The 12,423-nt window shown below is 39.8% G+C and overlaps 1 protein-coding gene across 1 annotated transcript; it reads right to left on the bottom strand.

Moving 5' to 3' along the window:
• Window positions 1-2,275: 2,275 nt before the first annotated feature.
• melk (maternal embryonic leucine zipper kinase) lies at window positions 2,276-11,906 on the bottom strand. The gene is made up of 18 exons (XM_008278432.1): window positions 11,826-11,906; window positions 11,490-11,602; window positions 11,313-11,398; window positions 9,584-9,700; window positions 9,346-9,489; window positions 9,185-9,253; window positions 8,787-8,879; window positions 8,438-8,536; window positions 8,177-8,245; window positions 7,829-7,927; window positions 7,463-7,549; window positions 7,158-7,289; window positions 6,853-7,014; window positions 5,703-5,970; window positions 4,103-4,199; window positions 3,726-3,882; window positions 3,272-3,375; window positions 2,276-3,184 (listed from the first exon to the last, which is right to left on the bottom strand). Exons 2-18 carry the CDS (start codon window positions 11,566-11,568, stop codon window positions 3,007-3,009), a joined length of 2,040 nt encoding a protein of 679 aa, XP_008276654.1. The 5' UTR covers window positions 11,569-11,602; window positions 11,826-11,906; the 3' UTR covers window positions 2,276-3,006.
• Between the last annotated feature and the right edge of the window lie 517 nt (window positions 11,907-12,423).

Below are 12,423 nucleotides of genomic sequence, written 5' to 3' on the forward strand. Positions count from 1 at the left end.
GGGCAGGTAGTGTGCAGTCAGCTGCTGTGTGCTGGATGACAGTGAGATTGAACCAAACCAGTAATATTGTAAGCTCGACACCTCAACAATGAGCTTGAGGACATTGAAATGCTCCATGGAGCTGAGTGGAACTGCAGGGTCAGATTTTAATGATTCATTTCAATCACTATGAGCTTTCACATACAGACTATATTGTCATCTAGTCTTCATAAAAAAACAAAAACAATTAATGATTACAGCCATTTAAAATGAAGTTGTTCTCAATATTTTAGGGAAAATGTTAGATAAGAAAGGGTCCAAAAATGCTCCCATCTGCACTGAGTTGCAGACATTGCAGTTATGTGGCAGACACTGTAACCAGTGTTCTGCAACTTATTTGATGTGATTGGCTTTTTGAGATGTGAAGAAGTGTTAAAAGTTTTTAAAAGCAAGCGGAATTTTGTGTGACAATATCCTTTTTAAACATATCTGATGTTTCATTCCAAACTCCCAGATGTATATCGGAGGAAGTTGCAGCACATTTGATTCCTTATATTTTTATCCACTTACCTCACAAGCACTTCCATGTAAGCTGCCACTAGACGTCTGAGCCTTATGAAGCCCTGAAAAATTATCAATGAATAGTTTTACTGACAGGAGAATAAAAAGAAAAAAACAGATGTGACACAGCCTACAAAAAAATAAAACCAGCAAGCAAAATTGTTGTACCCTTTCAGTATAATAGTAATCTTCAATCAACTTACAGAGGAACAGAACAATGAGAGTGACTGCAAGCAAAAGCCTCATTTTTCTTACAAACTTCCACAAACCTGAAAACAACAAGCAGAAACAATTAAACACAAAGCCGCTCTAATCTTGAAAAGTCTCTGCACATTTTTATTTACCAAAGAATTCTACTCACCCAGAGAATCAGCTCACTCCTGCTCCTTTCACACTGGCCTATAGTCTGCAAAGTTTTTCAGCTTTACTGAAGTAATCCTCTTGTGTTTAAGGGGCAACACGCAGGCTTTCTTGTACCAGTGGTCAAACCAGCATGGACTGAACCACTCTTAGGCATTTCAGCGCCACCTGTTTTTGCGGAGGGACAATGACAAGAGCATTTAATGCACATTTGTCCAAATGAAACAAATTCATCCTACAGATCCAAAACATTTAATAGAAAAATCACAGGAATACATGCGAAAAGATAAGATGAATCTGTCCGATGTAGCTTCTACTGATCACTATCTCGTGAGAGCCAGAATAAAAGAGATGGGTAAAAATGTATTTAAAAAAAAAAAAAGAAGTAGGTGAAAGTGATAAACGTGACAGCAGCTGCAGTCCAGCTGTTGTCCAAACTACACACTAGAACACAACTCTGATCCTCCAACCTCAGCCCAGCAGGAGGCTTTACCAACACTAGAATGATAAGGTTTTTTCTTTCTTTGTTTTTTTTTACTTCTCCAACTCCAACCTTCACCTCTGTCTTAAATGATCATTCCACCCCCCCACCCTCTCGCTCCATTAAGGTTAAACCCCCCTTATCATTAACTCAACCCACCATTACCCTTCTCCTCCCCCGCTGAGACACCAAGGAGAGCCTGCCACAAATAAATACTGATCAGCTGCAACACTGTCAAGACTAAGTGGCGTATTGTTTTGCAATAGGGAAGGAGGAGATTTATTTTTTAATTAAAGCCCCATGTACAATATTTAACTCACTGTTACCGTTTAATGTATGGTACCAAGGTTAGTTTAAAGCCAGATCTTAGACTATTTACTCCGTTCAAATGTTGCAGATAATGATCATCATTATTTAGTCATTCAGTCAGTCATAATGATCATGCTCTGACAGACATTTCAGCCATAACAATGATTATCCACCATTTTGAGCATCGAAGCTAATTCATTATCCTTAATTGGACTTTTTCAGAACAAGATAATCCAAAATTGTGCCACACTTACTATTACTCCATATAAATCCATTACTATGACATAAAAACACCAAAAACACGTCTGTATTTAAGAGTTTCACGATCAAAACCATCAGTCTATTTAACATGCAAGCAACGTGCTTGAAAACTCAAAGTATCTGAGGTGAGAAACACTGTGACACCTTTCACTACTCATTTTATTGGAGGTAAATGCTCAGAAACACTGTCACTAAACTAAACCATCACCATCAATCTCAAAGTGAAGCGATGCCTAGAAGATGAACAGAAGGACGGTGACAGAGTGTAGAACACGCCAATGCTCCATCGACTGCTGAATGAATGAGAAAAGAAAAGTAACTAAATTCATCTCCATCATCTGTCTCCGTAAACAGAATTCATTTATTGTGCTTCTTTTACATCGTCAATAAAAATCTTACGGACACAATGTGACACTGAAAACCAGAAAAAAAAAAAAACACACATAAGAAATACAAAACAGACACTTCATACTGCCATGTAAAACATAATGATGAGAGCACCGTAAACACATGTACATAAAAAAACAATAACAGTAAATTAGTAATGCTCTGTTTCTTTATTTTATTCAATCAAGTTTTGCACCTACAGGGTAGAATAACAACATCAAGACATAAATATGGTAACAAGCAGCTGGAAGGTGTGGTGTAAATAGTTGTGTTACATTTCATCCACTCACACATTCATCTCAAGAGGACTGACGGCAATTATATTTAGCTTAAGAATGATGAAATAGGGAAGTAAAAATTATTCTACATAAAAAACGATACTGTACAGAATCCCAGCACGTAATGCTCATAAATTTAATGTAAGATTCTAAGATCTGTAAGCTGGCCTAAGGACAGTTTAAATATTCTACAGGAATAATGAAAGACCGATCATTAAAGTGCAAAGACTCCTACCTACGTTTAGATTCCTGCATTACTCACTGATCAGTCATTCTTAATTCCTAGATGTGGAAAGAGACATCATGTTGCTGAGAAAAAAGAAAAAAAAAAAAAAGCCAGTTCCTACTGACTTAAGAACAGATAGTGCTACTGCCAAGAAAATGCCTTGTTTAGATACTGGACGTGGAGAGGATGTCCTCCACCAGATGTTTGTAGACCCAAGCGTCTCCTTTCAGCCTCTGCCGTCGCACACCAACAACCTCCGGCCTCTGAAGCAAGCAAACCTCCAGCTCAAACGCCATGGTCACCTTCCCAAAGTCATCCCAGGTCCGACACTTCAGAGAATACCTAAATGAAGAGGAGGGAAACAGCTTAGAAATTTGATCAAAAGGTGAGTCCGGTCCGCCGGTGAGGAGGAAACACGTGTCTTCTTACCCTTTCTGTGTGAAGTCAACGTTTTTCTCTGGGAGGATGGAGAGGATCTGGTTGAGGACCTGGTCTGGGTTGGTCTGACTGGTCAGAGTCACGTTATACTGGACCTGGAGGAAAATACACACACTGATCACAAACTCTGTGATTTTACTTTGACGGTAAATTAAATATATTTGTGTTTTGTATCACTGGTTGGACAAAACCAGCAGCTTAAAGATTTTTTTTGACAAAACAATGAGCCGACCAATTAAAAAAGACTCAAAAGACTGATAAAGGTTTGCTCTGTTGATAAAACATGTGAAGGAACTTTGATATTTTAAACATGGGGAGTCGACAATCATCCAACTGCATTGTATTGTTTGTATTTTTCAGTTTGATGCTGCTGTTGTACTGTAAACACCATTTTGTTTAACTGGGAAAAAAATATTAAATAAATTGGGTCTGTTATGTCTTATACCTTAATCTTGCGTGGGCCGTCGCGCAGGGCCCGTCTCTTACTCGGGGTCAGCATGGTAATCATCTTATCCAGGCCTCTCTCCAGTGAGCCAAACACCTTCCCAGTTCGCTTCTTCTTCCCGCTGTCTCCTGTTACAGCCATGTCCAGAGACCGAGACCTGCAGAGTGAACAGAGTCTCACTTGACCATACTATGAACATTAAAACCCCCTTCAGCCTCAGTAGGCTGTGTGTAACTCTAACTTCTTCAGCACTCTTAGATATTCACAACTTTAGACTTAGCATAGTGTTAGTGTTTAGCCTTCTCAGCTGCCTACACAGCCCCTTCTCCTACTTCTGAATCCCCACAGAGCCTCCATTCATTCTGTCGTTCGCTCACCTTCGCTCTGGACTGAAGGCCAGTATTTCAATGTTTGTAGAGTCCTTGTTTTCTTCTGCTCTCTTCTTATTGTGCTCCTTGGATGCACTGTCACCACCTACCACACGCACACAGCACAACAAAAAAAAGTGAATTATTCCAGCTTTAGTCACAATAAACCACACGGACAATTAGCAAAATTGTTTACACCATCAGAATTTAATTTCAAACACAACTTAAAATCAAAAGTTTCTAAGCGTGCCAAATGTGTTGAGCTGAACAATTACTGGATTAATCACTTTAGTCATTTTCAATCTTGTCAAATCTAAGAAGCTAAAATTATCACATTTTGCTTTTCTTAAAACTTGGGGAGTTTTCTAGTGTTTTAATGTAGCAATAATTTTCTTCAGTTTCCCATATGTCAATGGTGCAGCAAAATTCTGAGTATACACCAGTGTATGAAATGGACACAAGACGTCGACGATGTATTTGTATTTGACGGAATGGTGCAACTGCAGAAAAAAAATAATTTGGCGTTTGAATATTTCTCTTATTGTCGCTCAGCAAACATATAACAACACAAAAACATGTTCTTCAGATAATATGGAGTTACTTTTTTTTCAACCTCAAAGCGGCTCAAAGGAGGAAAACTGCCTGGAATGGGATTAAATGTGAAACAGTTTCAGTAACAGCCCTTTGCTCTTCTGCATTGGAACTGCCTGGCTTTGACATTGGAGTTGTGAACAAAAAAGGCAAAATACACACTGATACATACACACAAAAGCGAGTTAGGCTTTAGCGGCATGAGAACACATGTCACTACAGCCCACGTGGGACGGCGAGCAAAAGAAAGAGACAGCTACACCTGTCACAGCACACGCCTAGGGACAGACACACACAGACCACAGTGTGAGTGTGAGTGTGTCACAGGTAGCATGTCTGCACTGCACAGCAGCTTACAGAGCAGGAGGCTGTAAAAAGGAGCAGGGCCGAGCCAGATTCCGAGGATTTTACATGAACTAGGTCAGCTGCGGCAAGTTAGCCGGCTGGTGGCCAAATTTATAGAGGAAAGCTAATGAGGCTGGACATCTGAGCAGAGAAGTCACTATGACAAATAATTAAGACTTTAATGATTCTCCATTCATATTAGTGTCCTTCATTTATAGATAAGTGAATAGAATTAGCTTCCTGATAATAACCTCACCTTTGAGTTGACAGCGATAAGTGTGTGTGCGAGTGAATCCAAGTGTGTGTCCATTTTCAGAAGCGTAATGACAGCTAAATCATAGAAATATGAGTGGCTTTGGGATAAAAACAGGCCGAATAAATGAGTTTATTACCAGAAGACAATTTACTTGCAAATGTGTGGCATGTGGATGTGGCACTTGTGATTATGAGAGCTGCATGAGACAGACAGAGAGGAATAGATAAATGAAAGGGGGGAATGTGGAGAGGGCCAGTTAGTTAATGCAAATCTAATCTAATGGGGATTGGACTTCAAGCCCTTGTTTGGAATAACAAACAATTACAGTATACAAATAAACTGTATGATGCCCTGAAGGTTTGTAGTCTCTGAACTCCATTACTGCCATTGGTTGAGTAACCAAGAAAATCTTCTTACCTTTCGGCGTGACCACATTGGGTTTGGTTCCATTAGCATTTTGATTGGGTGTGGTCAACACATTCTTGTTGGGGCGTGCGTTCTTCTTGCTGGATACAGGAGTTCGAGGGGGAGGCAATGCGAAAATGTCAGCAGTGTTCTCCTTGTTCTCACTGGCTCGTTCTTGGTCTCGCTCCCTCCTCTCCTGGCGCTGTGGCGTCGCCGTTCGGCCCCTCTCTGGGGTCGTGCTGTGAGCAGATTTTTTTTCCACTGACGGTGACAGCAACCTCTTCAAGAATGCAAGGACATAAAGTGGAATGAGTGCATTTCTCCTAGAGAATCAAGCTTTTTTTTTTAACAGTCTGTCTGAACTTCATGTGAGATGCTCAAAAAGCTTCTCAAACCTTCTCCCTGGAGAATGGACAGAGAGTGCTCATAGCCCCATCAACACTAGCATGATTTCATTTTAAAATGCTGTTTATAACACCATTTTAAAATTACAACATATTAGTGAGGATGTAGCCTCACTACAAGTAATTTTTTTAAAGTTATTTTTTGGGCCTCTTTGTCTTCACTATATAGGACAGTTGAAAGAGAGACAGGAAAGTGGGGGAGAAGAATGGGGGAAGGAATTGCAGCAAAGGGCCATGAGCGGGATTGGAACCCATGGCCGCTGCTTCGGACTGTAGTCCCTGTACATGGGTCGCCAGCTCAAGCAGGTGAGCTATAGCAGTGGCCCATTACAAGTAACTTTAAACAGAGGATGCAACACAAACACCTACTTTCCACTTTGTGGAGGTGATAGAGAAGCCAGCCACTACTTTTTCCATCACTTTTTTTCATTTGTTACTCAACTATTCGTGTACTTTTCAAGTGTACATCCCAAAGAAACACTGTCAGTGTCCCTCTAGGGAGACTGTCTGAAAATCTGCACGTTATCTGCATTTTGAAACAACATCTCCCAACCTTCCTCCTCTTCTTCATGATTACTGGCTTGTCACTCCGCCTTCTTGTCAGGCTGTCCAAAACAACTAAACACATTTGATTTCTGATGTGTTTGGACAGCACGTCTAAAAAGAAAGTGTTTAATCCATTTATCCCATTTTCTGATTCTGCTCCTTTACGCACACGGAAGAAAGGAAAGCCTACTCTTGAACCGCCTTCCACATACCATGTCTTTGTTTGTGGTTCCATCTGGCTGACCTCTGACCCGCTGGGGTGTGTACTGTGGGACTGAAACCCACGGACAATCGTCAATGTAGTCCGAGCAAAAGTCCAGAGAACCCACAATCACAGCGTCTTCATCCTCACTAAAGTGGAGGACTTCCCTTGACTGAAGCAAAAAAAAACGAGACAAAAATATCCATAACAACACTTGGTACATATGTTAGGCACGCAGAATCAGTGCAACAACATCTAGCTGTCGGTAGCCCTAAAAGAGCAGAACATCAAAGAAGTTGTGGTTTTGTGTCTGACCTGTAGTCCCTGGTGCAGAGGAGAACAGGAGTCCTCGCAGACAGCTGGTTCAGGGCGCAGGCGGACAGGCTTTCCCCTCTGCTTCTTTGACAGCAGCAGCAGGTAAGTAGCTGTTGTGTGGTCATACCGCCACTGTGGGAGTTAAGACTCATTTAACTGCGTATTTAATAGAAGTTATATATAATATTGCTTTTACAAATAATGGGGAACTGAAAATGTATATATAAACATATATACAACCAACACGATAAATACGAGACAAAACGAGACATTATGCTGTAATATGTGCATACACAGACACAAACCTTCTTCACCAGCGCTGTGGTGCTCTCTCTTGATCGCTTCATGTTGACTGCCATCTCAGTGATACAGTCTTCATCTATGTGGCCAAGCTACAAAAACAAAATCAAGACTGTTTCACACAAAACCCAAAGACGATACTTCTCTCTTTTTTTTTGTATGTTTGGTTTTATGGTATTGTTTTATGGAAATTCCTTAGCTGACTGGAAAAAAATAGAAAAATCTCACAGAATGGATGAAATTTCCAGTTTGAGGCAGGCTGATTACTACCCATCTATGGTAAAAGCCACTCGTGAGTTTGTCTTTATACGGTTGCTTATATGTGCACTTATAAAAGCTTTATTTTTTTTCTGGGGGGGGGGGGTTCGTACCGGCTGCCTGCTGTACCACTCGACTGGGCTGTTGTAGTCTTTCGTCACCCAGGGATGGTCCAGCAGCTGCTTGACAGTCACACGTCGCTTGGGGTCCACCTGCAGGACACATGCAGAAACTACAGCTCAATACGCAGATGTATATGCTACACACTACATAGTCAAAATATTATGATGCTGTACAATCAGAAACTAGTCAAAACGGCTTTAGCTTTATTATAAGTCAGAAATACATTTTTTGTAGTTCTACTGAACTTCAATGAGAACAGAAGAGAAATAACTACAGTCAGAAAGGGTCAGAATCAGATAAACAAAAATAAAAAGCACACAAAGTAACTGCATACATACCTGCATCATCTGGTTGAGAAGGAGGATGCTACCTGGAGAGAGCCACCGTGGGTTATCATATTTACCTCTCTGAAAATATTAAAGACATGAAATCAACATGAAAGAAAACCAAACATATTAGCAGCCCTTTTTAAAAAAAAAATTTGCCTTAGTGGTGATATTCAAGCAGGGAATCTGACTGTAAATGCACAAACAGCTGTTGGGAGTGGCCACAAAACATGTAGGAGCTGGGAAATGTTACAAGCACAACAATGCACTCACTGCAATCTTCCTGTAGAGAACCATGCAGTTGTCGTCATCAAACGGCAGGTATCCACAGAGCAGAGCGAACAGCAGCACTCCCATACTCCATACATCTGCCTGGAGGTTACACATCACGCAGCAGTATTTCAGCTTCAACAGTTACAGATAGCATTTCACAGCTCAGTTGCACTGAGTCGTGCACCAGTGAATATGATCAGGGCACCGTGAAAAAGCAGATTTGCGGAACAGACAGGTAACAATTAAGCTTTCTGAAAAGCAAATCTACATTTTGTAGGTTTGTGTCATCTTAAAATCAAACCTTAATGTTTCTAAACATTGTAAATATTAAATAGCACACATTTCTTACCTCTGAACCAATATATGCTTTTCCTTGGATGAGTTCAGGAGCAGCATATGCAGGGCTTCCACAACACGTCATCAGCTCATAACCCAAACCTCCCTGGGATGGAAGCAACCACATGATATTCAGACCATGATTATATGCAGTGTTTACTACAATGTGTATACACTTGACTTTGGATGTCACCTTCTGTTTACCCATTAGCTTTATTTTAGGACAAGAAAACATACTGTGAAGACTAGGTGGCCAAATACAGTGTTTGAAAATGCAATATATATTTGTGGGATGAAACAAATAGATCTGTGTCCACCCTAAAAAATGCAAGTAATTTTACACTTGTAATTACATTTCTTTCTTTCATTTCAAATTACTGAGGCAAATAGCCAAAATAAAATGCGATATACCTTAGGTTTGGCACACAAGCCAAAGTCTATCAGCTTCAAGTTATGGTCTCCGTCAATCAATAGATTTTCCTAAAGTTAAGAGAGACAAACATTGCAGTCACAAGATAGATTTTACTATACGCTCGCTTACTCCTACACATGTAAGTAATGGCTGTTTTTACCGGTTTTAAGTCTCTATGCGCGTATCCTTGACTGTGGACGTAGGCCATTGCAGACACAATCTGCCTGAAAAACACCCTGGTCTCCTCCTCTGAGAGGCGATCCTTTGCTATGATATAGTCAAACAACTCCCCACCTGGGCAATACTGACAGAAGTGACAGGAAAGAGAAAGAAACAAAGTGAATACATGTTACATTCCTCTACTGAATCTTACCCATGCTCAATGCATGTTCCCTTACCTCGAGCACAATGAATATCTGGGTGGACGTCTCTATGACCTGGTAGAGTCGACACACATGCTGATGACTCAGATTCTTCATTGCTTCGATCTCCACCTTCACACGCGGCAAGTCATCCTGAGGAGAAAGATGGTAATTTGCTTTTTGTTTATGTATGCATGTAACCATTAGTTTTCACTATACTGGGTGTATCATTTGTTCAATATTTATCTTATTGTGTTCATGTTTTGTCCGTCTATTAGCAAGTGGCCAAACTGTGCCAAAAATCAAGCATACTGAGACATACGTTGGTTTTCAAGGCAACTGTGCTCACAATTAAGTGTTTTGAGAAACTGTTAACTGCTGTGTGAACATTCTAGACATTCCCCAGTTTGCCTATTGAACAAAAAAAGGCTGGTGAGGATGCAACGGCAACTTTACTAAACACAGTCCTGAAATACTTGGAAAGCAGCAAGACACATTTATTGATCATTATCTGCTTTCAATGTCATTCAGCCTCCTATTGTAGCAGAAAAATGAATTACTAACATTCACCCTTATTATATATAATACAAATAAAAGCTTGAGCAAACATTAAACCAGACATTTTTGGAGGTACAGTTTTTTAAAAAATATTGCAGCATGCCACAGATGACTGGTGATCGTAAAAAATGGTGCGATGATGCTATTTTGCAGCTTACTGTGTCTCAAACAAAAGACACATTTAATGACGTTACAATGGACACTCATATCTCCCAGCTCACAACACATTAGGGACCAGACGGGAGTGTGTGTGAGTACTTAGGAGCTACCATTTGTGTGCTTCATTTTTAATGTCCTTTAATGTAAATATGTAACTGCTGCTGTGCAAAATGTGACATCAGTGACGATGCTGTTTAGAAAATTAAGATTGTTTAAAAGACCAAAGTAGGATTTAAGAGAATCTATAAGGAGAAATGGAACATGGTATTAATAATTACAGTTTTATTAGCATATAATCACCAGCAACTATTAATCAGGGAATGTTTCTAGAGTAACCCAGAATGGAAAGTATGGCCACTTGGAAAGGGAGAATTGGTTTCAGGAATTGGTTTCAATGTGCAACCTCACTGCTCGACCCCACAAAATTCTACATACTAGCCCTTTAATGTAGATAATGCTCTGATTGAATTATTTTATAAATCAATAATCAGCTGGTTTGATAACCATAATGCAAAATGAGAAAAGAATGCATTCAAGTCTTGTGAGCAACGGTGGAAAAATCATAGGGGAAGAAAAACAAAGATGCCTAATCTGTTTGAAACTGTTTCCCGTTTTCTGTCTTGTCTTCAGGTTCACACTGAAGCTTAGGAGTAATTGTCACAAATATGAATGTATTTGTTTTATATACTGTTATGTGCTGTTTCCAAAAATTGTTTTTGGAAGAAGGTTATCTGTCTTGCTGTTATGTTATCAAACTGCCAGTAAGGGATTTGAATAAAGACTGAAGTGAACTAAAGTCAAAATAAAATAAAATAAGTGAACTAAAGTCAAAATAATAGCAGATAATCCCAATAATAATAGGCTGACTCACTTTAGGATGTGGTGAACTCTAATGATAATTTTAGACATTTTATACACTACAGACATTGTAATCTTTGACATATAGCAGACGTTTAATGTACTTTAGTGACAAATGTTCATTATAGCTTGATGTTAAAGCTCTTGTGATTTTGCCATAGTGTTTCAGTGTCCTTAGTTTTAGACTCACCCCAAGATCTTTCTTATTCATGATTTTAATAGCAACCTTCTCTCCTGTCAGGATGTGTCGACCCAGCTTGACTTTTGCAAAGCCTCCTGAAAAACACACACACACAGGGTCCATGACACACACCGGTGAAGACATAGCAGACAAATGTGTTTTACTCAGGACTGTCGCTGACATTACCTGAGCCGATCGTCTCATAGACTTCATAATATTTGTGGAGTTCTTCGGCTCCGCGGGGCTCCGTCCTTTCCACAGGCATCCTCCCTGCTCCAGCACAATGACGATAAACCTCCCTGCGGTAAGAGAAAACGTTAGAACTTTACTATTATACGCTTAGTTAAACTTGAAAACCCTCTTTTATTTCAATTTTTACTTCAGCACCCGGTCGCTAACATTTTACTGGCAGCTAGCTTAACGTTAACGAACTAATAGCTGCAGCTAACAGCGGAGTAATAGAAGTAACGTAAGCAAAAGCTAAAGCTATACGAGCGACGCTGCTCGATATTACGAATTTACCTGAAACTGTGCGAAAACAGAAGAAGACGGCGGAGTCAGTTAACAACCATAAGGCAGACGGGAAGTCCTCCAGCAGAGATGTTTTGTTACACAAGTTTGAATTTCGCTCGTCGACGTTGACTTCATTTCCTGCTTCCTGTGAGCGCTTCATCCTCACCTAGAGGCCAGAAACAGAACTGCAGCCACAACACACAACAGCTGAAACTGAACTTTTTTGAATGTTTTAATCATACATTTAAATCAAAATCTCTTTATAGAAATATAAACAAAAAACCTTGATAATCCTGATCAAAGACTTCTTCAATTATAGCCTAAGGTGCCCAAGAAACTAGCTCCTGAGTCTACAGTCACACACAGAGACTGTGACAAATAAAGAGGAAAATGCGATATGATTATCTGTCGAAAAGGCAAATTAGCACAGAAGATGGTGTTTAAAAATCCAAAATAATTTCTGTATGTGTAACATTAAAATTTGAAAGTAGAGTTAATCTACTCTATAATTTACCTAAAGTATATACCTCATTTGCACCTGTGTACATCTGTATTTGCTCTGGTATGTTACTAAGTAAGTCTTTCCTTCTTTTTTTGTTTCATACTA

Source organism: Stegastes partitus, unplaced genomic scaffold, assembly GCF_000690725.1.
Source record: "Stegastes partitus isolate 25-593 unplaced genomic scaffold, Stegastes_partitus-1.0.2 Scaffold123, whole genome shotgun sequence".
NCBI lineage: Eukaryota > Metazoa > Chordata > Actinopteri > Pomacentridae > Stegastes > Stegastes partitus.